This window comes from Chaetomium tenue, assembly GCF_020726465.1.
Source record: "Chaetomium tenue strain MPI-SDFR-AT-0079 chromosome Unknown F5144scaffold_2, whole genome shotgun sequence".
NCBI classification, from domain to species: domain Eukaryota; kingdom Fungi; phylum Ascomycota; class Sordariomycetes; order Sordariales; family Chaetomiaceae; genus Chaetomium; species Chaetomium tenue.
The window spans coordinates 716992-740254 of NW_027117330.1; the positions used below are offsets into that span (position 1 = coordinate 716992).

General features: G+C 55.3%; 11 protein-coding genes across 11 annotated transcripts; 5 read left to right on the plus strand and 6 right to left on the minus strand.

Moving 5' to 3' along the window:
* Window positions 1-1489: 1489 nt before the first annotated feature.
* F5144DRAFT_560067 (uncharacterized protein) lies at window positions 1490-2083 on the plus strand. Its single transcript, XM_066788195.1, has 2 exons — window positions 1490-1849; window positions 1911-2083. Exons 1-2 carry the CDS (start codon window positions 1707-1709, stop codon window positions 2062-2064), a joined length of 297 nt encoding a protein of 98 aa, XP_066645910.1. The 5' UTR covers window positions 1490-1706; the 3' UTR covers window positions 2065-2083.
* A 148-nt stretch (window positions 2084-2231) lies between these two features.
* On the plus strand, window positions 2232-3287 carry F5144DRAFT_91313 (Tim17/Tim22/Tim23/Pmp24 family-domain-containing protein). Its single transcript, XM_066793556.1, has 5 exons — window positions 2232-2412; window positions 2539-2726; window positions 2836-2848; window positions 2899-3051; window positions 3103-3287. The coding sequence occupies exons 1-5, from the start codon at window positions 2344-2346 to the stop codon at window positions 3142-3144; spliced, it is 465 nt and encodes a 154-aa protein (XP_066645911.1). The 5' UTR covers window positions 2232-2343; the 3' UTR covers window positions 3145-3287.
* On the minus strand, window positions 3287-5084 carry F5144DRAFT_91341 (nucleophile aminohydrolase). Its single transcript, XM_066793557.1, has 2 exons — window positions 4766-5084; window positions 3287-4698 (listed from the first exon to the last, which is right to left on the minus strand). Exons 1-2 carry the CDS (start codon window positions 4907-4909, stop codon window positions 3430-3432), a joined length of 1413 nt encoding a protein of 470 aa, XP_066645912.1. The 5' UTR covers window positions 4910-5084; the 3' UTR covers window positions 3287-3429.
* A 554-nt stretch (window positions 5085-5638) lies between these two features.
* On the minus strand, window positions 5639-6806 carry F5144DRAFT_481692 (uncharacterized protein; the record flags this gene model as incomplete). Its single annotated transcript, XM_066785300.1, has 4 exons — window positions 5639-5971; window positions 6041-6159; window positions 6230-6296; window positions 6387-6806. The coding sequence occupies 4 exons, from the start codon at window positions 6804-6806 to the stop codon at window positions 5639-5641; spliced, it is 939 nt and encodes a 312-aa protein (XP_066645913.1).
* A 314-nt stretch (window positions 6807-7120) lies between these two features.
* On the minus strand, window positions 7121-9038 carry F5144DRAFT_618161 (uncharacterized protein; the record flags this gene model as incomplete). The annotated part of the gene is made up of 5 exons (XM_066791910.1): window positions 8693-9038; window positions 8317-8586; window positions 7925-8254; window positions 7396-7488; window positions 7121-7178 (listed from the first exon to the last, which is right to left on the minus strand). The coding sequence occupies exons 1-5, from the start codon at window positions 8944-8946 to the stop codon at window positions 7121-7123; spliced, it is 1005 nt and encodes a 334-aa protein (XP_066645914.1). The 5' UTR covers window positions 8947-9038.
* Window positions 9039-10740: 1702 nt separating this feature from the next.
* F5144DRAFT_640027 (uncharacterized protein) lies at window positions 10741-12269 on the plus strand (the record flags this gene model as incomplete). Its single annotated transcript, XM_066792734.1, has 3 exons — window positions 10741-10866; window positions 10947-10956; window positions 11015-12269. 3 exons carry the CDS (start codon window positions 10741-10743, stop codon window positions 11938-11940), a joined length of 1062 nt encoding a protein of 353 aa, XP_066645915.1. The 3' UTR covers window positions 11941-12269.
* A 464-nt stretch (window positions 12270-12733) lies between these two features.
* F5144DRAFT_560078 (uncharacterized protein) lies at window positions 12734-13951 on the plus strand. The gene has a single exon (XM_066788196.1). It carries the CDS (start codon window positions 12890-12892, stop codon window positions 13745-13747), a length of 858 nt encoding a protein of 285 aa, XP_066645916.1. The 5' UTR covers window positions 12734-12889; the 3' UTR covers window positions 13748-13951.
* A 1272-nt stretch (window positions 13952-15223) lies between these two features.
* Window positions 15224-16550, minus strand: F5144DRAFT_560079 (uncharacterized protein; the record flags this gene model as incomplete). Its single annotated transcript, XM_066788197.1, has 2 exons — window positions 15771-16550; window positions 15224-15707 (listed from the first exon to the last, which is right to left on the minus strand). Coding segments are annotated over exons 1-2 (790 nt in total), but the record flags the coding sequence as incomplete, so codon positions are not given.
* Window positions 16551-16885: 335 nt separating this feature from the next.
* F5144DRAFT_560081 (uncharacterized protein) lies at window positions 16886-17870 on the minus strand. The gene is made up of 3 exons (XM_066788198.1): window positions 17501-17870; window positions 17382-17429; window positions 16886-17303 (listed from the first exon to the last, which is right to left on the minus strand). Exons 1-3 carry the CDS (start codon window positions 17771-17773, stop codon window positions 17127-17129), a joined length of 498 nt encoding a protein of 165 aa, XP_066645918.1. The 5' UTR covers window positions 17774-17870; the 3' UTR covers window positions 16886-17126.
* Window positions 17871-18435: 565 nt separating this feature from the next.
* On the plus strand, window positions 18436-20542 carry F5144DRAFT_525820 (kinase-like domain-containing protein; the record flags this gene model as incomplete). Its single annotated transcript, XM_066786816.1, has 3 exons — window positions 18436-18657; window positions 18713-19603; window positions 19667-20542. The coding sequence occupies exons 1-3, from the start codon at window positions 18610-18612 to the stop codon at window positions 20540-20542; spliced, it is 1815 nt and encodes a 604-aa protein (XP_066645919.1). The 5' UTR covers window positions 18436-18609.
* Window positions 20543-20999: 457 nt separating this feature from the next.
* Window positions 21000-23175, minus strand: F5144DRAFT_504614 (kinase-like domain-containing protein). Its single transcript, XM_066786435.1, has 2 exons — window positions 22251-23175; window positions 21000-22179 (listed from the first exon to the last, which is right to left on the minus strand). The coding sequence occupies exons 1-2, from the start codon at window positions 22896-22898 to the stop codon at window positions 21085-21087; spliced, it is 1743 nt and encodes a 580-aa protein (XP_066645920.1). The 5' UTR covers window positions 22899-23175; the 3' UTR covers window positions 21000-21084.
* Between the last annotated feature and the right edge of the window lie 88 nt (window positions 23176-23263).

Consider the following 23263-nt stretch of genomic DNA (forward strand, 5'->3'; position numbering starts at 1 on the left):
ATAGCACCCCACGGAGCACGCAGCCTTGACCCCAGTGTCGCACACAGTCTTGCTGCATCCGGCTTTTCTTCCGGTACCATCAAGCCGGGACGGATCGCGCCGCTCAGGTGGGGGTTTGTGGTAGGAGTGTCATGGGAATGGCCCGATCGAGATGCGGAGGCACACGTGAGGGAAACAGACGACAACTTACCAGGCGGGGGATCGTGGGGTGGCTGCACAGCAGCCGCGGCCCTGGTTTTGGAGATCTTGCTGCATCCTTTACAGCGTTCCTCCTGCCCATCAAGCTCTTCTTCCAGCGGGTCGTGGCGCCATGGATCGAACCGCTCCCGGAGCACAGGCACACCCACCGCCATGTCGCCGTCCACGACGTCGTCTGCTGAGCTCGTTGAGCTGGTAGGCCGAGGAGCAAGACGCCAAACAAAATTCTGCGGGATAAGACGTGCGTGGTTGGGAGGGTCTTGGTTTTGTACCTCAGGCTCGCCTGGTGCTCCGAAATCTCCCTCTTTGCGCGACATATCACCGGAACCGAGACATGACGCGAGATCAGGGGCAGCATGCGCCATTGCAAACACTCTCAGATTCTGGGGCGCACAGGTCGAAAAAAGAAGGACGGAGGCATCTCACCGCTTTTACAGGATCAAGATAACAAACAGACAGGAGAGGTGACACGGTGGGTTCTCCAGAACGGATCGACACGGAGAACAGCAGGGCATTTGCGCGGCGAGGCTGTTGCTGTTCATATACCTCATTGGCAGCGGCTGCCGAATCGGCGACAGAACGGACGCCACGAAGCATCCTAGACAAAGCCACTGCTGGAATTCACGCGTGGATGGTCACAAGGCACCAGGGGTCGAAGGTCGGTCCCTTCTTGGCGGGTACTGGAATGGCTGGTAGGATCGCGTGGTCGCGGAGAGAAGGACGCTGCAGACCATCCCTGCGCTGGTGCAGCAGTGCCGGTGAGTTTATACCAAGAAGAGCGGCTTGCGGCAGCGCAGGTAGTCACCGATCCGAAGTACGCCGAAGGCATCCAAAGGCTTTGACGCTCGGTTCGGTGAGGGAAAGCCGAGAAAAGGTCTTCTAAACTGGCAGAGATACCATTATCAAGAGTCACTCGTCTCCTGAAATGCACAATTGCAAGGGCAGAGAAGCTAGACTTTAGGGGTGTTCTTCACCCAGATAATGGGCCAGATCGGGGTTTCGCTGATTGTCGGTCTTTTTGCGAAATCGGATTCTTGAACTCCGACAATCGGTCGGCACTTGGCAGACGCACTGCAGATCACATCGTGTATTGTATTCGTACAGTTGTAATATTTGACAGCGAGGTGCGGGAATTGGCGTTATCGAAGTGACTGAAACTGGCAACCAGCAAAGGGATTATAGAGAACAGAATTGGTCTAATGGACGACTTTTATAGAACCGGAGGATCGCAAGACGCAAAAGAGCAGCTCTAAAATAAAGCACCTCTGGCTCTCATGGCGTGCCAATGGTATGTTACGGTATGGTATATACCTAGGCATGTATCACAGATGTATGTATTTTTATTTTGTTTTTTTGCCAGTTTCGTAGCGGGCAGTGGCTCAAGACTTTGTACCATACTCCAACCCTTTGCCAGGCTTACAACAGTTCCCCACAGAAGTGGTGTTGAGGACCATCGAGTTTCTAGCAACCTTAGTCTTCATAACGGTACCTTCCAGGACATGTAGTGAATGGTCATCTCCTGGGCATTAGTTATTTGGACTGCCTGCCAGACTTTATGGTACCCAGGCTGGATGCCTTCAGGCGTAGCGTCGACGGCTAGGGTTGCAGTATTTTTCTCGGCAGGCCTCTTTTTCGTATTTCATCAGATTAGGTGCGACGAGTCTCCCTACAAATGGCTGCTTATTGTTGACCATGTCCGGCGGGTATTGCAGGCAAGCCGTATGCCATTGGCATTGTCTTGCTCTTGGCCGTTGTGGTGTGCCGGTGAGGAAGCTTGCGCCACGCGGCCCTCCATTGCTCGGTTGGGAAATTGGACCGCTATTCACACTGGCACTGGTCCAGATTCGGAAGGCATTTACTCCTTAGCCCCGCCCTCCGGTTATGGTCTGTGCGCCCACCCCTGCCGAACAATTTTCTTCGGCTTCTGAGATCATCGAAGCCGAGTTTGCAGACACCACCCCGATAACGACGACTTTGCTCATCCATCAACGATAAACGCCCCCGCCAGAGCCCACCGACGACGGGAACCATCGGCCAGAAACCAACTTCGACATCGTCCTCGACGTCGATTTTCAGAATACCCCCACGCGCTGGGCGCAACCCGACTTTCCTCCTTCCACCGAAGTCTTCTAACCACGCGCCATAATGGATCACACACGAGACCCCTGCCCTTGGGTTATCCTCAATGATTTCGGCGGTGCTTTCTGTATGGGTGTACGTATCCCAACAGTGCCCCGACCTCCGACCTCTCCTGGCGACGCAACCGAGAACCCGAGGCCGCCGTCGCCCGGTTCCGAACCCCGCCACCCAGACTCTTAGCTAACTAACATCTCGTACTAGGCTGTCGGCGGGACGATCTGGCACGGTGTCAAAGGTTTCCGGAACAGCCCTTATGGCGAGCGCCGGCTAGGCGCCATCACAGCAATCAAGATGCGCGCCCCGGTATTGGGAGGCAACTTCGGCGTTTGGGGTGGTCTGTTCAGCACATTCGACTGCGCAGTCAAGGGTGTCAGGAAAAAGGAAGATGCGTATGTTCACCCAGCCCTTTCTCCTGGGTTCCGGGCGGTCACTGGCTTGTGCGAGCCAGCGGCAGCCCAGGAACTCATTAAATATTGCAATGAGCTAACCAGATGACAGGTACAACGCTATTGTATGTCGCCTCGGCACCGATCGTACGAAACCGGCACTAACACGATGCAGATTGCTGGGTTCTTCACAGGTGGCTCGCTCGCGATTCGAGGCGGGTACAAGGCGGCGAGGAACGGCGCCATCAGCTGCGCCATCCTGTTGGCCGTCATCGAAGGCGTCGGTATCGGGTTCCAGAAGATGTTTGCGGGCAGCACAAAGCTGGAGGTAAGTCGACATGACAGTCTTGATGTATTGGGCAGTACTGACTATTTGAAGGCCCCGCAACCACCGCCGTCGGGCGAACAGATGCTTGCTTAGAATGACAACGACCTTGGATCACAAGTGACGGCTTTTCGACACACCCAACTCTTCTCCGACCTCTCGACAGGGCCCGGACGTGTATTTATGCATTTATGACGGTTAGCATATCGGTGGCGGCGTTCGCTGTAACATAGAACCGGTCGGTGACGCTTTGCCACGGGCGAGTGGAAGGCCCCAGCCAGCGGAAAACATCTGCAAAATAATATCCATCTTCAAGGCAGAAGCGATCTATACACAGGGACAGGGGCGATTTATTCATTCATTTACTCATCTGGCACAAGGCTAACCTAGTTTCTCCCCGTACCACGTGCGCGGGTTCTCCGGCTTGCCTTCACCAACGTACCCATCAGGCACCTCCTCGTCGTCCCTGAATACTCGAGCGAACGCGACCCCGCGCTCGTCAACCCAAGCCCGAAACATGCCCCCACAATTATAATCCTGGAGGAGCTCGGAACGGGTCTCGACCACGCGGCCCTCGGCGTCCTTTACGACGATACACTCGATGCCGATCATGCCGCCCTCACCTTCACCCGTCTTGCCCCACCGATTTCCAGCGCTGTTTTGGAGCTCACCGCCTGGCCCAGTAACTTTGGTGACCGCTGCTGCGGAAGTGTCCCCGACGAAGCGCGCAATCGAGCCCACGGTTCTGGCGGCTGCTGTCCGGAGAAATGAGTCGCCATTGCCAGTCCCAGAGACAGCAACCGAGCGAGTCCTCGTCAGGCCGCCCTGAGCGGGCGCCAATGGGGTGTACATCCATGGAACGGGGAAGCACTCGGCCATGATCCCCTTCAAAGCCCCTGACAACACCACCGCCGGACCAGGCCTCGCCCATCCAGCACCCGAACCACCAGCACTCTCAACCCACTCCTCGGCCCAAAACCCAGCCCCGACGGTAGGCGTGTCCCCAATCCTCCCCGTCACCTTGTTCGTCAGCCCCCCCGTACTCGTAGCAACACACACAACACCCTCCTCATCCACCGCCACCGCGCCCACCGTCCCCTGGGGTACATACTCCTCCCTACACCACGTCCCCAACCCACCCCCCTCCCTCTCCCTCTCCAACCCCCTCACATGCTCCTCCCACCTTCTCCTCGTCCAAAAATACCCCTCCTCCACCATCACCAACCCATACCCCTCCGCCAACTGCTCCGCCGCCGCGCCATGTAAATGCGTATGCCCCTGCGCACTCGGCACATCCAACCCCTCCCCCAGCCCCAACCCCTTCAAATCCCGCTCCCCCCTCTCCAACACCTCCCGCGCCAGCCGCACGGGGTTGCGCACGCGCCGCAGGCCGGACAACCCCACGCCGCGCTTGGCGTGGCCCCGGGAGACCATCACGGAGGCTTCGAGCTCGTGTATGCCGTCGCGGGTGAAGACGGCGCCAAGGCCGGCGTTGAAGAGCGGGTTGTCTTCGAGGAGGGTGACGGCGTGGGTGGCTACGGCGAGGGAGGGGGGGAGGGTTGAGGGGGGGTGGGGGGTGGTGGTGGTGGTTGTGGGTTTTGAGGGGGGGTGGGGGAGGGGGGTGGTCATGTAGCTGTGGGCGTGGGAGATCTGGGGGGGTGGTTAGGTAGGTTTTTGGGAGGGGGGATGAGTGAAGTGAGGTTTAAGGGGGACGTACGATGGTGAGGAGGGCGGTGCGGAACTCGGCGTAGCGCTCGGGGGTTAGGGTCGCGGGGGTGATGTTGCCGGCGCCGCCGTGGATTATGACACGGGGTTGGATTCGGGGGCCGAGAGGGGAAGGGGGTTGGGGTTTGTACTCCATGTTTGTAGGTGTTTCGTGGGTGGCTTAAGTTTTGCTGGTGTTGATGCCGATGGAAGCGGATGGTTGAGGCGCCGCCGTGGGCTCAGGAGGGAAACTCCGGGTTTCAATTCCCGTCCACGGCGGACTGCCTATTTCAGTCTAGCTTGTCTGATATCAGTGGGGTTCCCGCTGTTCCCCATGAGGCGTTGTGTCGCGTGCCAGGTCATCCCAGCACTTCATCCTGTTGGAAACATCCGAAATTTTAACACTGCGGCCCAGACAACATCAGATGATTTAGTCAAGCTTCCTTGACATCATTTGGTCTTAAATCTCTGTTCGAAATCTAATCGAAATCTTGTTGACTCAAGAAGTTAGGGATCCCTTAACCAAGTTGTGATAACAGGAAGGAGAAAGTCACTCCATCCATGGTGTCCAAATACTCGACGCCCGTACCAAAACAAGCACCTGTTTAAGTCGGAATGGTTGCAAGAAGCGGTCATTGAATCACAATTCAAAGTCGAAATTAAACTTTTCGGGCACGTCTCTGACATCTCCGCAACCTACATGTAGCTAATCAATAGACATGACATTAACACGCATCGCCCCATCCAGCTCCTTCAAGGTTTGATATCGACCCCGCTACAACCCTTGTATACATACACCAATCCACCTTGTACTTCCATTATTTCCACAGCTGCCTCCTTAACTACGAAACATCGCCATTTTCAAAATCTGTCTCACAACCGGACTCTAGGCCAGCAGCACCAAGGCCGCCGCCAACAGGCCACCAAACGCAGTAAGCGAGCCGCTCGCAACCATCCGGCCAGCGGCGTTGCCACCATCACCGTTGCCGCCGTTGCCGCCGTTGCCGTTCTCGTTGCCGCCCGGGCTCTGCGTCGCGTTGCTAGCGGTGGTCATGTCGATGGCTTTGATGCACGTCAGCTGCGCGACGGTCTGGGTGACCAAGTTGTCAGAGTCGGTGTCGTCGCCGTCCGAGTCATTGTCGTTCTCGGGGAAGAAGACCGTCAGGATGGGGGTGATGCTGAAGAACCTGTCGACCACCAACGCAGCATCGAAGTCGCCCTTTTCACGAAGTCAGTATCATCGGGGGAAGGGGGAAAGGGGGAGGAAGGGGAATAAGCAAAAGCTCACAAGGGTCATGACGGACTGGACCAGCGTCAGGTCGTCGGTCTTGGGGAGAACCGGCCAGCAGTTGGTAGTGCGGTTCTGCCGGTCCTCGATCTCCTCAGGGGCGCCGTCACCAGTAATAGCTGCCAAGTATGTCAGCTTTCGCGGTCTGTAACATCAAAAGAAAAAGGGGCAAAAAAAGGGGTCCCATACGCTTCGCCTCAACCCCCGTCCACTGAGCGCCCATCGCAAAGCGAGAACAAGCCGAATCCAAATTATCCTCAAAATCCTGCTTCAACCTATCACACGCGCGCCGGCCCCTCAACCCCGCCAAATCCACCTTCCTCGCCCTCTCCGTCAACGCGCTCACGCACGCATCCCCCAGCGCGTCACCACACGTCCCCTGCGCAATCCCCTGATCCCCCTCCCCAAACCTCACCATCCCCGACACCTGCGTAAAAAACACCGCGCACGCCCCCGTATCCTCAAAATCAAAATCATCCCGCGTGCCCAGGTAGAAGCTCTCATCAAACACGCGCGTGGTGTTCTCGGGGTGGTCCTGCGCGCCGACCGCTTTCACCCACGACAGCCCGCGCAGCCGGTCGTTGCCGCCCGTGTCGAGGCTGGTCAGGCCGACGGCGTTGAAGGTGCGGTCGGCGATGGTGCAGGTCGCCGAGGTCGTGCCCTCGGTGATGGGGCAGTCGACGTCCGCGCAGCTGAGGATGGAGGCGCCGTGTACGCTGGCGCTGGCGGCGGCCAGGAGGGTGGTGAGCAGCGTTCGGGGGGACATGGTGGTGGGTTGGTTGTGGTCAATGTTGGTGGGGTGGAATGATTGTTGTGGTGGTTTGCTGGGGTTGGTGGTAGAGGTGGAGCGGAAGGGGTTGATAAGGAATAGGAAAGGTGTTTAGTTATAACTATGTACGAATCCATATACATGCCCGTACACAGTAAATATTTTGGAGAATCCCAAGTGACGAATGCCGAGAGGGCCGCAGAGGCTGGGCAGTGGGTTTAACAGGCAGTGCAGTTGACTTGCCCCATCCTCCATCAGCCAACAAACGGCCCCCAATGACTGCCAGTTACGGTTGATGTCATTTAAAAATATCACTCCTGCGGAAGGATCGGCTTGCCCAGTTTGACCTTGTCGATCTCGGCTTCGCGGCTTTGCTTGGTATGCTTGGCATCCCCGCGTCGCGCCACTCAAACGCGCCAGGAAGCCAGGTGAGAAACATGCAACCTTCCTCACCAGACATTCACCGCCACGAACTAGAAAGGCTGACGCAAGCTCGATTTGGCCAAGCTGCTAGTACGGTGACACTTCCACGCCACAGCACTGCTCTCCAAGCCAGACGAAAACGGCCCCGTAAACACTCGCTAACTTCCAGTTGGCTCGTTGGTTGGCAGCATGAGACGAGTTTTCGCTCATTTCCCGAGTGGGCCGGACACCCAATAGTACCCGGGTACCAATACCACTATAGCACGGCCCCCACATGTTACACGAGGACAGGATGAATGGTGTCAGCGACTCAGGAGACTGGCGACGTCAGAGATGCATTTTCTTCTGGGTAAAGGGCGTGCTTGACTTCGACCAGGTCACGGATACAGTAGCCGGGGCCAAGCACAACAAATCTGACATCGGCGATTTACACCACCATCCCTACCCGGCATTTCCAGTTTACCCATCACATTGGCACCATGAGACTGTCTCGGGGTTGTGGCGTGTACAGCGGTGGCTTAGACTGACAGAATTGGCCGAGGGTGCGAGCTAGGAAAGTTACAGGCCGGGGGGAGGTCAAATCATCCAGTTCCGGAGGCGTTAAAGGTTGCGTCTTCTCCTCCGTTTGCCGCTAGGAAAGACATTATCAGCTCATCGCTCATAAGAACGAGAGGGCTCTCAAGTGTACTTACCAACCCTTGATCGGGGATGCGGTGGACGTGGTCTCGGTGGTAGTGGTCTCGGTGGAAGTAGTCTCGGTGGCAGTGACGGTCGGTTCCGGTTCAGCGCTCGTGGTGGTTTCCTCAGTGGTGGTGGTGGTAGGCTCCGGCTCGGCACTGGTGGTGGTTTCTTCGGTGCTGGTGGTGGTGGGCTCCGGATCAGGGCTCGACGTAGAGACAGTCGTGGTTGTGACCGGTTCCGGCTCAGCCGAGCACGTCTTGGTGGATTCGGGGTTGCGGCATTCAACGGCAGACATAGCGGCACTCTTGATCCTGACCGTGGCATCGTTGGGGTCGTTGCGCCTGGTTCGTGTTTTTCTGTGTCAGTCCATCGAAACACGAAGAACAAGGTTTCCGACACCTACCAGGTAAGCGTCAACACAATGTCGCCCGAGGCGGCGGGCGTCCAAGTGTTGGTGTTGAATGTCGCCCATCCGTTGGTATTGCCAGAATAGGTGAACTGGTTGAAGACAGTGGTTCTTTGGGGGTAGGTTGCCACGGTCATCTCAATCGTGTTCGCCGAAGCACGCACGCCATCCATCGCGTATTGGAACGAGAAATCGTAGGTCACACCGGCTTGGACAGTGATGACCTGGGCCATGTAGACCCGGCAATATCCGCTGTGTCCCTTGGGGCTTCATCGGCAATGTCAGTTGCAGTTCTCGGTCGTTGACTCTAGATTCAGCTTGGCTCCGAGCAGATGGATGCCACAGAGATGCAAAAGCCCCAATTGCAACGTACCAGAAATTCCACACGTAGTGGCCATTGGTTGGGTCGTTTCGAAGCTCGAGTGGGCCTTCGCCGCCGCTGCTCCTACCAAGCAGCCAGTTTCCTGTCTTAGCCGGCTGGTAGTAGTTCCCCTCGGCGAGCACGCCGTTGGACCAGTCCGAGTTGGCAACAAGAGTGGCTTCGCAGTCGACGCACGAAGTGTCTGCCGCGGCTCCACCGATGGCTAGCAACCCCAGACTCCACAACCGGAGAAGTTGCACCTTCATTTTGACGGCGTTATGAAGGGAAGTGGCGTGATGGATGCTTTACCAAAATGTGATAAAAGAGTGGACACTCCTCAAGAAAGGCTGCTGAAAGGAATGACTAGTGGTGAGACTTGAAGAGTATCCCACGAGAACGCGAGCCGGAGGAGAGGGTGTGGACTCCCAAGAATATAAAATGCATTCACCAACGGTCTAGGCCTACCTGAAGCCATCAGGAGGAAACGCTCCGCCAACCCTTTCCTAAGTTGAAGACGGTTTGGCGAAGCTAATGCCGTCGATAATGGACGGTCTGGATTCGGCGCTATCGGTTCCTTTCCACAGCTCCTCCGAATCGGGTACCCCTGTCTGCCACGAGGGCCAGCTGAATCGCAAGCAAAGCTGGTCCTGACATTTTCACTCTCAAAAGTTTCCCTGAAACTACAGATCGCGGGTCCGCAGGCTCTCGAGCAGGGTTGATCAGAAATGTCTTAATTACAGTAATAGTTAGCAGACAATGGAAAACAGAGTTTTGATTTCTGTGACCTGTGCACCAACATTCACAGTCATGCCATCGCCTTGTGTCCGAGGCGCCCGAGGGCCGGGGCCGCTCCATGGACTCCGCTTTCAGCTTGCCCCTGGCCAGACTTGGCGAGGTCTAGAATTGATAGAACGCGAAAGCGAAAAAGCGTTTAGTGGAATTGCGATTCCACTGTTCAGCCGCAGCGACCGAGGAACTTTTTGTCAGGGCGACGTTCCGAAGACAAGGTACCCTCCAGGCCACGTCCAGAACGAGAGCTTCCGGTCCGGGGTGGGGCCGATCTCAGCGCCGAAGCGGGGCCGTGCCGCCTCCCAAACAGGCAAGAAGCTGTGCTTGAACCCCGGCATCCTTCGACCAGACCATCACGGGTACTAGGATGCAGTAATAACCAAGTTTGAGGACGCGTTTGTGGGGCAGCATACTTAAAGCCCGAGGAAGGGCTTAATAGTGACCATGATTCCACATCAGGTTTCGATGCCCTGCCCCGTGGCCTACCACCTATAGTACTGAGTCGTGGGCCTCTCCTGGTGGCTAGGGGGTAGGAGTTTCATTTTTCTGCTCCTCCATTACATTCTCCATTGGGCGGTATGTTTTTATTGCGGTATGTGTGTATTGATTGATTAATCAGGACCTCAACGTCATTTCAAGGGGTTACGGGCATAGAATTTGGGATATTTCTTTTGTTGCACTCGTAGGACTGTGGTTGTGGTTACGAATCTCTTCCCTGTGGCAGAACAACCGTGAAATCACCAGCCATATCTGGGTAATGGTGTGCGTTTGCGGGCGTGCCCAGAGGCCACACTCCGTTTCAATTATTATACTCCCAAGATGCATAGCAGGACTTGCCGAGCAAAGGCGAGCATGCGGGATGCGAGAATCAAGATTGGCAAGCGACACTCGACAAGACGGCCTCATCAGAGCGGTGAGCAGCATAGAAAGTCCTTCTGGGCCTTAATCAGCATCTGCGCTCCACCAATGCATGCAATGCTCCTGCATCTTTAGAAACTTACAGACGGCAGGAGATTGGGTGCTGTGGATCGTGTCGCCAACTGACGTGGTAGGTGCGTGTGTTGATACTTTGGTATTCACCCATCTTCTGCTTTTCGGTTTTCCCAACTCTCTTCTGCTCATCCCAACTCTTGTCAACGTCAGAGTATTAATTCCAGAATCACACACATTCTTGTGATCCTAACTCGACTCGACATATATTTTCAATACAATTGCCATCCATTTCAACACACGCTATGACAACACCCGGAGGCTCAGCCCAACGCAGCAACATGGAGTTTTCGCCCACCACCCAAAGTGGTCTCCCACTTACTCTTGACGACTTTAACATAGACCACTCAACCCCCCAAAGCTGCGTCTCCCCCAACTCAACCTACCGCAGCTGCGTCTCCCCCGTGGTAAGTTGAACACTCATCATTCCCTTGATAGAAGCCACACAGCACACTGGCTCAACCTCGGGCCGCCACATCCTCCCCAGACTAACAAGGGTGCACCAGAGCAATGGAACGTCCGTGCCACCACTCTCCGAGAACGGATTTGCCAAAGCGCCGACGGCGCAGGCAAATGGAAATGGCAAAAGCCAAGCCACCACCGAACAGCTTCACCCCCAACCCAACGGGGGCGTGACGGGAATACGTACGCAATGGCAAGCATTGCCGGAGGACAAGAACAACAAGCCACACGCCCCGTTCGAACCAAAGCGGCTGGCCACGTTCAAGCAAATGTTCCCCCCACCCCCAAGCGAGAGCGAGAAGCCCAAGCCCGAATCCCCCGACCCAACAAACATCCGAGGCCAAACCCAAGGCATCAGCAGCGCGGGGATCGACCTCGACCTGCAAAGCAAGACAGCCTGGTGGGGCCTGCTGGACGCAACCAAAGGCCTGGCCGCCACCAAGGCGCGCCTGGCCGAGAGCGCGCGGTTCTCGCAGATGTCGCTGGTCGAGGTGGCGTATGCGTCGGCGGCGATCGGCGACCTCGAGGGCGCGGTCGTCGCCGCCCAGGGCGAGCTGGTCCTGCGCCAGCAGATCATCCGCCGACTGGAGGAGCGGATCAAGAGGCTGGTCGTGGAGCTGGAGGAGCGCGATACCGCCCTGGCTGATGCGGCGGCGAATGTCAACATCTTCAAGCGCACCCTCGCGGAGCTGCAGGCAAGGGAGGGAAATGGTGACGCTGGTGATGAGAAAGCTTCCGCCCCGGCGGGTGAGTCGAAGGATGGCACGACGCGCCACGTCAAATGGGCCGTGGAGGAGAATGACATGATCGTGAATACTATGATCAAGCTGATCCAGGACCTGGAGTACAGGTATTCGCTGCTCCGAGAGAGCCTCGAGAGCACCCACACCATGTTCCGGGAGGCGCTGTCGCTGGCGGTGCCGGCGTTCGCTGCCCACCTGGCGGACAAGGCTGAGGAGGCAAGTGAGGCGGCGCCGCAGGCCGCTGTTGATGCTGCCGAGGATAACCTTGTGCTTTAAGAGTCATGGTTTGGGAGGTCGTGGTTGTGGTGGGGATGATGGGTGTGGGGGATTAGGAGGATGAGACACGGAAGGGACGATGGCCTGATTGTTGTCCACGGGTGACGTGTTGGCCATGGTGGGAATGAGATGATGACGTGGGAAAGGTTGGGAGGTTTGAACTTGAGTGTATCATTAATTCGGTAATTAGTTGGACGGTCGGAGGAATGCAGATACTTGTGAGACAACTGTTGACTGCTTCCGTTGTTTGCTTTGTTGTTTGCTACGCCACTTAATTTGGTCTCCAGTCCCGTTCGATCTGCGCTGCCAGAAGGCTTTTTTGTCATCCCTCTTCACATTGGCACCTGGGACAAATTACCCTCGTTACTAGCACTTATTTCAGTGGGACTGGCACCTGGAACTCTGGAACAAACTGCCCTGGTTACTAGCACTGGTTTCGGGACTTGGTACCTTTGTCTCGGTGTCATTGCGTCACTCCCTGGTAACGAGGAGGAAGGCGGTAGCCCACGATGGTTCGATGAGGTGATTGCCAAGAGTTTTTAACCACTTGCTACGACGGCAGGAGAAGACGACGTCCATGTTTCACTCAGAGGAAGTCCATTGTGCTCCCCTGGTACATCCAGCGGAGGAAAGAGACGTGGACGGGGTGTCATTGCCGCCAACAGGCACATGGCCATTCCAAGTACCTCCCACCCCTGTAAGCATTAACACACCAATCCCGATGAGGGGGGCGGCACTCACACTCCGATTATTACATATTGCTCAGGAGCCCCACCCTCTTTCTCCTTGACCGGTTGGTTGTTCGTGACCTTCCTCACCTTGATCACTCCGAAATCTGTCCATTTCCCCTTGGAAGCATCAAAAGCATCAGGAGCATCAGAACGCGACTCCCGCGTAGAAACCAATCCCATCACCCCTCCTCCGCTGTGTCTGCACGCACCCACTCACCATGGCCTCACCTAAATTCTACCCCTTCATGCGCCTGCCCCTGGAATTGCGCCAACAAATCTGGGAGATGAGCGCCGACCCGCGCGAGGTCGACTTCAGCCAATTGGAGGACAACACCACCAACGACAGCCGCCGCCAACCGCGGCCCTGCGCGGCCGCGGCGCCACCGCCTCTCCTGACGGCCTGCACCGAGTCCCGCGCCCACATGCAGCGCTTCTACACCCAAACCTCCCTACTCCCATCCCACGCCCCGCAAACACCCCCCAGCGAGACTTCCCCCCCATACTGCTGGGTCAATCTCGCTGCCGACACCGTCCGCCTCGCGGACCGCCAGCTCCCCACCTTCAGCCACCTCGCCGCCCTGCGCAAGCTGGTCGTCGAGACCCGCGGCGGGCACTTTGAGCGCAGCTCGGGCCTCTTGCTGACGCGCCCGGGCATGGCGCTGCAGGAGCTGACCATCCTGGACCTGGGCCCCTCGCCCGAGGAGAGCTGGTGGTTCCCGTGGATCGCGTACATGGAGCTCTTCTACTACGGGTGCGACGCGGTGGCGTTCGACACGACCGTCCTGCACCATGATGACGGCCTGGAGCCCCTGACGCGGGAGAACTGGCTGCGGGTGGATCGGGCGTGGCGCAAGAAGATGCTGGCTCAGATCTTTGAGGGGCATCCGGAGTTGATAGAGGAGGTCGAGGGGGGGGTGGAGGACGAGGATGACGAAGATGCCGAGAATGTCGAATGGCTTAGGATGGTCACGTGTTGGCGGCGTTGGAGGCATGTGGATGAGTGTGCTTGTGCGAATAAAAAGGCGGGCCCGGTTAGTAACTTCCATGTCAGCGAGGGAAGTCATCAAGATATGTAGGTACGGTACCTAATGATAGGGCTTGGGCTGAGTTATGGGAGCCAGATTGTCGACAGAATCCCCGTAATAATCACCACATTTTACTCTTCTGTCGACTATTCAGAACCTTGCTTTCGGTTGTTTTTATCACTGGGCAAATACTGCCTCTGCATCATTAGCCACTTCGGAGTTGGACTGTTTTATAGGCTGTGCCATGTATTCCGGTCCCATTGTAATCATATAATGAAGTCTGCAATCCTTTCCGCATCCACTGAGCCATCGGCGCCCATCCATTTACAGCCCCGTACTGAACTTTATCCTACCCATCGGACATGTATGTATCGGACTGGCATGGTTACTCACCAGGCGAGTAACTGAATATACGCAACCGGGAACTTACAAGGTTGATGACCGCGGTTCCCCATATCCGGTCTTGCGATTCGGCTGTGGACCATCGTCAAGGGGTGATGTCTCTTATCGATCATGCTGAAGTAGTTGTCGAGAAGGCGGCGGAGGTCTGCCCATGACATGGTGGAGAATTGCTTAGCCGTTTTTCTGATCAGCCTCTTCGTATTCCGACGCAATTTGCCTCTGGTATAATGTGTGCGATAGTACAAGTCGTGAAAGAAATAGTGGCAGCGGGCCTCGGCGACAACCTTTCGTGCCGATGCAGAATATGTCGTAGGACGAGGACCCGCGGCAGGTGAATGTACATATAGGGATATGCAGCCGTTGCACTGCTTCGCTTTCAAGGTTTTGTCCCCAGAGTCCTGGGCCAGGTAGAAGTCGATGGGTTTATCCACAAGTTCCATGAGATTCAAGAACCCAAGGACTTCATGGGGCGAAAGGGGCGCCACGTCTTGGGCCACGAAGCTCTCGTATAGCCTGCGAGCACACAGAGTCTGATCCGAGCAGCCTCTTGGGTGCTCATCACAGCGAAGCCAAGACAGACGGAAAACTGTAACGGCCGCGCACAATCCAATCTGGCCACCGAAGGCGGTCTCGTCAAAACGCTGCCGAATAATGGCCGGACCAATGGTCCGGAATAGTTGCCAGAAGCGCCGTGACGTGCGAATAACTTTCCAGAAATCATGCGACAAGTGAATATATGACATGATCTCAATGAGTATTTCGTTTGGAAGGTTGAGCAGCGAAAGAGCCATGGTGAAAGTTTGTTGGTGGTGATCGAAATGGAAGGGTAAGGGGAATGATGAGGTGGGAAGTAGACATGTAATAGAGGACCTGGGCTGCTTTTATGGCCAACATGGGTTTATATATCCACCGCAACAGTTCCTATGTTCTATGCCATGAATAAAAGTGATGGGTTGTCTGCGGCGATTTCTTTGTCTGTGTCCAGCCCGATCTGAGGTAACCGTAGGTGGCATGACTGGGGTTTGGATCCGAATCAATTAGGCTAGGTTTCGATGGAAAAATGCCGTCTTGAGAGAGAAAAGGATCTGGAGCCACTCAAGATGTTCAGCAATCATTTGAAGTGATGCATGATGTAGGGCCGAGATATGTAGACAGCATAGAAGGGCTACGTTGCCCTGGTGGTTGACCTGGTGTACCAAGCCATAGCATATGAACCGACGATGTGCTAGCCTTGAGAGGCTACCATATGGTCAGAGAGCCCTCAGCCAGCTGTTTTGTATCCCTGTCACTGCGATTGTTGGTATTCCTCCCCGACGGCATCACATCCCCCGTGTTAATCGGAGACAACACACATCCATTCACCTCTCGCCGGACTTTATTCTTTCATTGCTCTCTGACCCTAGTTTATAAAACCCAGCCTTAGTTCCCTAAGCTACCATGTTTGAAAGAACCGCTCCCGCCCCTCCCGCTGCGGCAACAGTACCTCCAACAGCCTGACCAGCAGCAGCAACCACGGCCGCCCCATAACCTCCCATGCCAGCGCTTTGCAGGGTAGCGAAGACACCCCTCGCCACCACATTTGGAGTCTGGACCATCGCGGCAATCGTCCCTACAACGAGGAGACATGTCAGCATCACACCCTCCTTGACCCGATCACATGGGAAGGACCTACCAGCCCCAGGACCAAGGGGAGTAAAACCGGCGGCGGACAGCGCCGGGCCCGTGAGAATGGCTGGGGCGGCGACGATGGCCAAGCCACCCAGAGCCACAGCACCGCAGGCCACGGTGGCCGGGTTCGCGGCCGCGAAGGCGTACCCATTCGCGCCGGCCTCGGCTGCGATCTGCAGGGCCGGGGCGACTACTCCCTCGACAGATTGTAGAGCGGATTGCGCGAATGGGGCGGCATGTTCTGCGGCGATCTTGAGGGCGGGAGCCATCGCTTCCCCGGCGGATTGCACAGCGCTGTGCGCAAAAGGGACACCTTGCTCGGCGGCGAGCTTGAGAGCGGGAGCCATCGCTTCCCCAGCGGATTGTACAACGCCATGCGCAAAGGGGACACCTTGCTCTGCTGCCACTTTCAGAGCCGGAGCCATCGCTTCCCCGGCGGATTGCACAGCGGCATGCGCAAAGGGAGCAGCTTGAGCAACTGCATTAGCAGCACCCTGAGCGAGGCCGGCTGCGCTGGCGCCCAAGTTTTCCAGTGCCGGGGCGGCTGCTTGTTCCACGGTTTTCAGAGCGGCTTCGGCAAATGGCGCAGCCGCTTGGATGAAGCGAAAAGCATCCATGGTGTCGGATTGTCAGAGAACTGGGTGGTAATTGCTGGTTCGATTGACTGGGAGTGAAACGGCCTCGGTGAAGAAAAGGCAGCGTTGAGATTGCCCGGGAAGACTTGGCTTGAAGGAGTTAGAAAGGTGAAAGGGGGAAGAAGCTGGGGGACAAGCACAGGGAGAAAATTTAGAAGCGTAAAAAACAAAAACAAACCAATCATCAGTCATCCAAAGCAAACAGCCCATCGGGCGTCGGGCAGCCGGTCAAGGTAGAGAGGCCTACAACCTGGCTCCACACGCGCTGCGGTACAACCTTTGGCCTACCTGTAATTCGTAGCGTTGGATCTCGTGTCTAAACACAGGCTGGGCCTGGCCTCCGCCTTTCGTTTGTTACCGCCTTCGTAGGTATTCAAGAAAAGGTCGGTGCACCGGGTCCGCACGGAGTATATCTGTGTATCAGGTACGAGAGTAAGGGCTCCTTTGCGTCGTCTTTTCACCAACCCGGCCCCATCGAAACAGCCACCAGTACCATGACATTCATATCGAACTATCTGATCGGTGAAATGACATTTTATGCTAAGGTTGGCTCCACTGCGGTGATCATGAGACTGACTGTAGGGGCACCACCTTTAACATTACGTTGCTTGACACAGGACTCTATGTGAAGGTGGTGAGTGTACCTAGACTTTGGGAGACCCCTCGCTCCCGAACGTAAAACAGGCAAATTGGCATTTTCCGGGGCTTTAAACCCCGCGAACAGATCACAATGACTTGGAAGATATAGCCGCCGTGTTTCCCTTGCTGAGAGTCGGCCCCTGCTCCAGACGCAAGTCGGAAGCATGCCCGTGACCTTCCATCCCTTGTCGAGTCCGAAGCAGAGCTGGACCTTGGGGAGATGATATATCCTCCTGACTCGCAATGCGTGCCAAAATGTCCTTCTGAAGCCATTTGCAGATACGGTCAGCAGCGCAGTAGTGTATCGTGCGATACGTGGGCAAACTGAGGGACCAACTCACAGTCTTGAGTTCCTGACGCGATGTGATAATGTAGGAATTGTGTCGCATCTGTGGCCAAGTTGGATTTTCAGTGTTAGATGCTAAACTATAAAGTAACCATGCAAAATTGTCCTGCTCACCTCAATCTTGAAGCCGCCTGGCTTCTCGGTCAGTTGTTGCAGCGCCTCCACCAGGCTATCGACGCTCCTCACACATTTCAAGGGGAGCTTGTGGACCTGCAGGTTCGGGTTGTTTTGTGATATCGTTGGCGATATCACCCCGGCGGTATTTGATCTCTTCAGCATGTTGGCGTGAAAAAATCGGGATATCTGGCTAGGTTGGTTGGAAGCGGAAGAGGTCTGGGTGCGAGAGGGCACGGCCATGTCTTTAGCCTTTAGCTTTGATCTCGACATCGAGGATATGTGAAAAGAACATTTGGGAGATAACAGTTCGAGCGGAAAGGCATAAACATTTGACCTTTTACACAGCTTTCCTCCTTTAATGTCATGCCAGGACTAAAAAGTCAGAAGTCAGCCCACGGCCCACAGCCCGCCGACGGCTGACAACCCACCGAGGGGGGTTACATTTTCAGCCGAAAAAGAACCAACAAGGGGTCCTAATAGTTTTCCCAAAACAGCGAACCCAGCTTCATGGGCCTGGTGAAGGCGTTCAATAGATCGAGTTAGTGGGCGTTGATTGGCCATAAGCACACACCACTTTCTCTGTATCTGCAGTGGCTTGAGTCAGAAGGGCTCGGTCAGGGGGTGCGAGGTAGGTCTTTGAGTTCGACCGGGACTTTCATGAATCTTGGAATTCACCGAGTCTGTTGGAAAGTCAAAATATAGAGCGTGCCCTGATCAGGCTCAACGGGGCGTCGGGTTGAGCGGCTGACCGACAATATACGCCATCTGTCGGGGTGTGTGGTATGGTCAGGACAATTGAACGTTGTGTTTCTCAGGCCACACAACGAGGTCTTCGCCGCGAGACCTCGAGGCAGAAGAGCGGCGATCTAGGGAGGCAACCAATTATAATAAGTGGCTAATCCCATGTTAAGTCCGTAATCATCGGAGCATCTTCATCTTTCACCCCATTGTCCGGCCCTCGTCGGCATCACATTGCTTTATAGCTATTCTTTCATTGAACTTCATACGACACTTGTTGGCTTTCTGTGTACTGGCCCCAACTGGGCAGTTATATCACGGCCACCACTAAACCGTGACCGCAGAAATAACTTTACCAACGGAAGACAATGGTGCAAGAGCACAGAAAGTCGGAAGACACCATTGGGGCTGATGTGGTTTGTGAACCAAACGAAAACCAAAGACATGAACTTGGACCTGACTTTCCTCAAGACCCCAACCGCCCTCCTTCACCCAGAGTTCACAATGGTTAAGAGGACAAACGTTAGAAAACACCGAGGTAGTACTAACACCAATCCATCCGTATCAACGGCATTTTTGGGGACAGAATCCCATTTAGACGGGCCGAAATCCTCCGTCTCCTCTTTCGATTCAAGGTCGGGCATAGCCCCGAGCTTCATCAGCACCGCCCCTTCTGAAGCGAGCAACAATCATGATGGGGGCGACGAACCCCCAAGCTTGCAGTACAAAATTCGGAAAGCCACGAAACGATGCATAGAATGGACAACTCGTTCGTCGGAAGATACATTCCTACCTGACGACGAGACCCAGAGTCTCATTTGTGCCGCGACAATTCGAGAGGAGCTCGCCGAACATGGATACATGGATGATATTGATTCACACATTGTTCCAGACCGGAGAAAGCTCTTTGCCATTCTGACACTCATTGGTAAGGGTCACTTCATTATCAAACTAGTCGAGGAGGGTATCGACGACCATCACCTCCCCTTTGCGGTGGGCCCTTGCAGAGGCTACCAGCCATACATGGTGAGGGAGGACACCGGAGCGGACGAAACGAATGGGATACAAGCTTTCACGCCACCTTTCGAGAAGGGCTCGCGTTGGAAGTCGCACGACAGCGACTCATTTGTCAGAAACCAGTGGAAGCTGTTGGCGCCGCACTTCGACATGTTGTGCGCCTACCATGACGACTCTTCAAACGCCGGAGGACCTCCCCATTACAGATTCAGGCCCCAAGAAATACTACCTTTCACCAAGCCCAACGAGGAATGGGAACCTGTCGAGCAGCCCGGCGGGTTTTCCGTGGTAAAAAAGGTGCACATCCACCCGGCTCATCGAAACCACTGTCGAGTTGATCGTTGTGTGAGTGGCCTATTTTGACCTGCTGCTGGCGATTATACCTAGTACTTACTTGTATCTCAACAGCGACTTGCTTCTCTCAAGGCCAACCACGCCGTGAAGTCCATCCACCAGAACTGTAGTCCGTCCGACATACAAAGGGAGATCAACAATCTGAAGCGTTTCGACGGGAAGAAACACCGAGACCGCCTCGTTCAACTCCTGTGCACGTTCGAATACGCCAGCCAGTACCATCTGGTCTTCCCCTGGGCCGACGGCGGCAACCTGGCAGACCTTTGGCAGAACCACCTCCCCGACATCCACAACCAACCGCGCAGCTACGACCTCGCCAAGTGGATTGCCCGTGAGAGCATGGGAATTTCCCAGGGCCTACACCTAATCCACCATCCCGGCCCTTCTTCCACAACCGACGAACGCACCGAAGGCCGACACGGCGACATCAAACCAGAAAACATCCTCTGGTTCCGCAACGACAACACCGACACCGACAACACCGACACCGACAACACCACCAACAACAACAACAACCGCGGCACGCTCAAGATCTCCGACTTCGGCCTCACCGACTACCACCGCAAGACGAGCGTATCCCGCGTGCGGGCGGACAGCATCGGGCAGACGCAGACGTACCGGCCACCCGAGTGTGAGATCCCGGGCGGGTGTGTGTCGCCGTCGTACGATACATGGTCGCTGGGCTGCGTGCTGCTGCAGTTTGTGACGTGGTACGTCGAGGGTTGGGATGGTGTTGATCAGTTCTCGAAGCGCCGCGCCGAGGCGTCCCCGCCGCGCAGGGTGCGGGATGAGGATGTGGCCGGGGATTTGTTTTATGCGTTGGCGAAGCCGCCGATGGAGAATAGTGCGGTTAGGAAGGTGAGTGGGTGTTCTTTCTTACCTGGTCTTGCTCGTTGGTGGACTGGTAGCTGGTCGGTTAATCATGGTTGATAATGTTGGAGTTGCGCTGACCAGTGTCTGGTTATTTAGCAATTTGAGAGGCTCCGGCAGCATGAGAGGTGCAGCGACATGTTTGTCGACATGCTGGATTTCATTGAGACCAGGCTCCTTCTAATGGATGGAAAACAGAGGGCAAAGTCAGAGGAACTAGTGAACAAGTTTGAAGCAATCTACGCCCGGTGCTGTGAGGACGAGGCGTATTGCATATCCAGGTAAGGCCGTCGCTATTCTCCTAGCTTTGCCGCTTCATGGCTAATGCGGTTATCATTAGGACACCATCTCTTGTACCAGATCGTAAAACGCGGTTGCAAAAGTGGTTACGGATGCTATTGTGTAGGCGAGTGTTCAAGTAGAGTATTTATGTCATGAAAATGAAATGCCTTGATGTATTCTGCCTCCCGTTTTTTTATTCTTTTCTGTCTTAGTTTGCTTCATTCCCCCCCCCCCCCCCCAACGCACCTTTTCTTTTCCTATTTCTTTGTTCTTTTTACTCATTATCTCCCTCTCACCGTTTGCCCCTAACCCGCGGCCATTCAAGGACTTGCCCTCTTGACTTCAAATCCTTCACGCTCTATATTCCCCAAAATCCTCTTCAGCTCATCTCTCATATCCTTGGCAGAGGCACGGACAGGGTCAGGGCGGCGCCCAATAGTAAGACCCTTGACAATTGTGCCAGTGGCCCGCGGAGACTTGCATAGAGCCAGAGTTCCTGGAAACTTCCGCCGTCGGCTTGTGTTGCTTTCCGCTGTCTCTGATTGGAGGCTTTCGACTTGCACGATCAAGAGCCTTTCCTCAATGAGGTAGACCAAGTCCCGGAATGGCGATCCTTTTCCGCAATTCCTCTTGTCATGCTTAATGTTCTCGATCCACTGGGAGACAATGGGATGGATATGAGTGCCTTTCTTGTCGGACTCGTAGAAACCTTCCTTCAAGGCCCTGGTGAAATTGACCAGCCCTTCGATGTCGTACAGCAGCCAGATTAGGAACTCAAGTAATATGCACCCAAATGACCACATATCAAAACGCCGTGACAGTTTTGAGTGGTCTTCCCTGGTCTGCTCCATTTCGGGGGGTTCGTATCGTGTAGTCGATACCAGAGTCGAGGTTACGTCACGTTGTTTGGTTGGGCCCTTGTGCTTCTTTGAAATCCCGACGTCGGTGAGGACCAGTCGGATGGACGGTCCTGCCGGCTTGCGCTTATTCCGGGTAACGGCGCAGCTGCCATCCTGGAAGCAGAGGATATTCTCAGGCTTCAGATCGCCGTGGCGAATGTTTGGAACGTCTCCATGTAGCTCAACCAGTGAGTCGGCAATCCCAACAAGTTGTGTGAAGACCCAAACAAGAAAGTTATTGTCCCCTCGGTGGCTTTGGCCCTCCTCCTTTTCCTTCATTCTCGCTACCCAGAAAAGCCAAAGGTTCCCGTAGTCTGCCAGGGGAAATAAAAAGCAGTGGGCCTTGCCAATGCGGCAGTATGCAATCGCCTTTATGAGGTTGTCGCTTTGGAGCTTGCGCACAGCTTCAAGGTTGCGGGCCTCCTTCTCCGCGTCCTTTTCCCGGTCCTCGGGAGTTCCGCTTTCTAACGTCTTGAGTGCAATGACGGGATGCTTCGTTTCTCCCAAGGAGGATCTCTTTGGTACGCCGGAACGTTAGCTTAGCTGCGCATAAAAAGTAACATGTCTAGATGACGACTGAGACACACCTGGCAGAGAGGCAACGTGCTGAGGTCTATGTGGTCCCTGTGGATAGCGGCCTTCTCCACCCGCGCAGAGCCCCCTGAACCAAGCGGTTCGAGGGGTGTTGTAAATGGCAAGACCGTCCCGGCCGCGAACTCATACCTGAACTTCTCCTTCGCAAAGGTCGGAGCTGTAAATTCCCACTGCATATCTTTGCAAAAATCCTCAATTTCTCGCTCTTTCCACACTAGGCCCCCCCCGCGAAACATGGTGTTGATATCCTTCCCAGCATCACTGTGGCCAAGCCCAAAGTCCAATGTGTTATCCTTGCGAAAGGTGTATCGTATCGGCAGATTCTCGCGACCAAACCCGTTGACGTAGAAACTCGTGATCAGCCACGGCTTCCCCATCATCACCAAGCCTGCAAAGATAGGACGTGCGTTCTTGGTGACAAACTCAGTGACCTTCGACACAATCTGTTCCTCAGCGGGGAGTCGTAGGCGGACACCCCGAAGGGTGGCCTCGATGCGTTTCCGCTCAAGCACCTCTTCCAGTTTTGACGTTGGAAAGAAGTATTTGGGCCCTCCCTTCTGCATCCCACTGTTTATGATCTTGCTCAGAGCCTCGTTCGGGTCCAAGTCCACGTCCACGACGCTGGTTGTGTTGGTTTTCATTGTTAGAGTAGAGACGGGAGGAAAAGGAGACGTTTCAGGGGAATGGACTTCAGGGGCTTGGTGAATTGAGTTCCCCCGGATGGACGTAGACCTAGCTACCGAATCAAGGGTGGGCGGACAGCTGCCTCCTAATATCAGTTCTTTGGTTTCCCGCTTTTTCGCTCTTACTATCTCCTGCTCGAGAGATGGTTGTTAATTTGCAGGTCGCCCTCCCCGAAAGACTGCATGTTGACGGCGATTGGCCCGGCCTGGCCCTTCAGAACAGCGGGAGTTAATCCATGGCGTGACTGGTCCGTTGAATGATTGGCGAGCATGCTTGCATAATAATGCATGCCACATCATTTTCGGTTTATCCGTGCATGGTT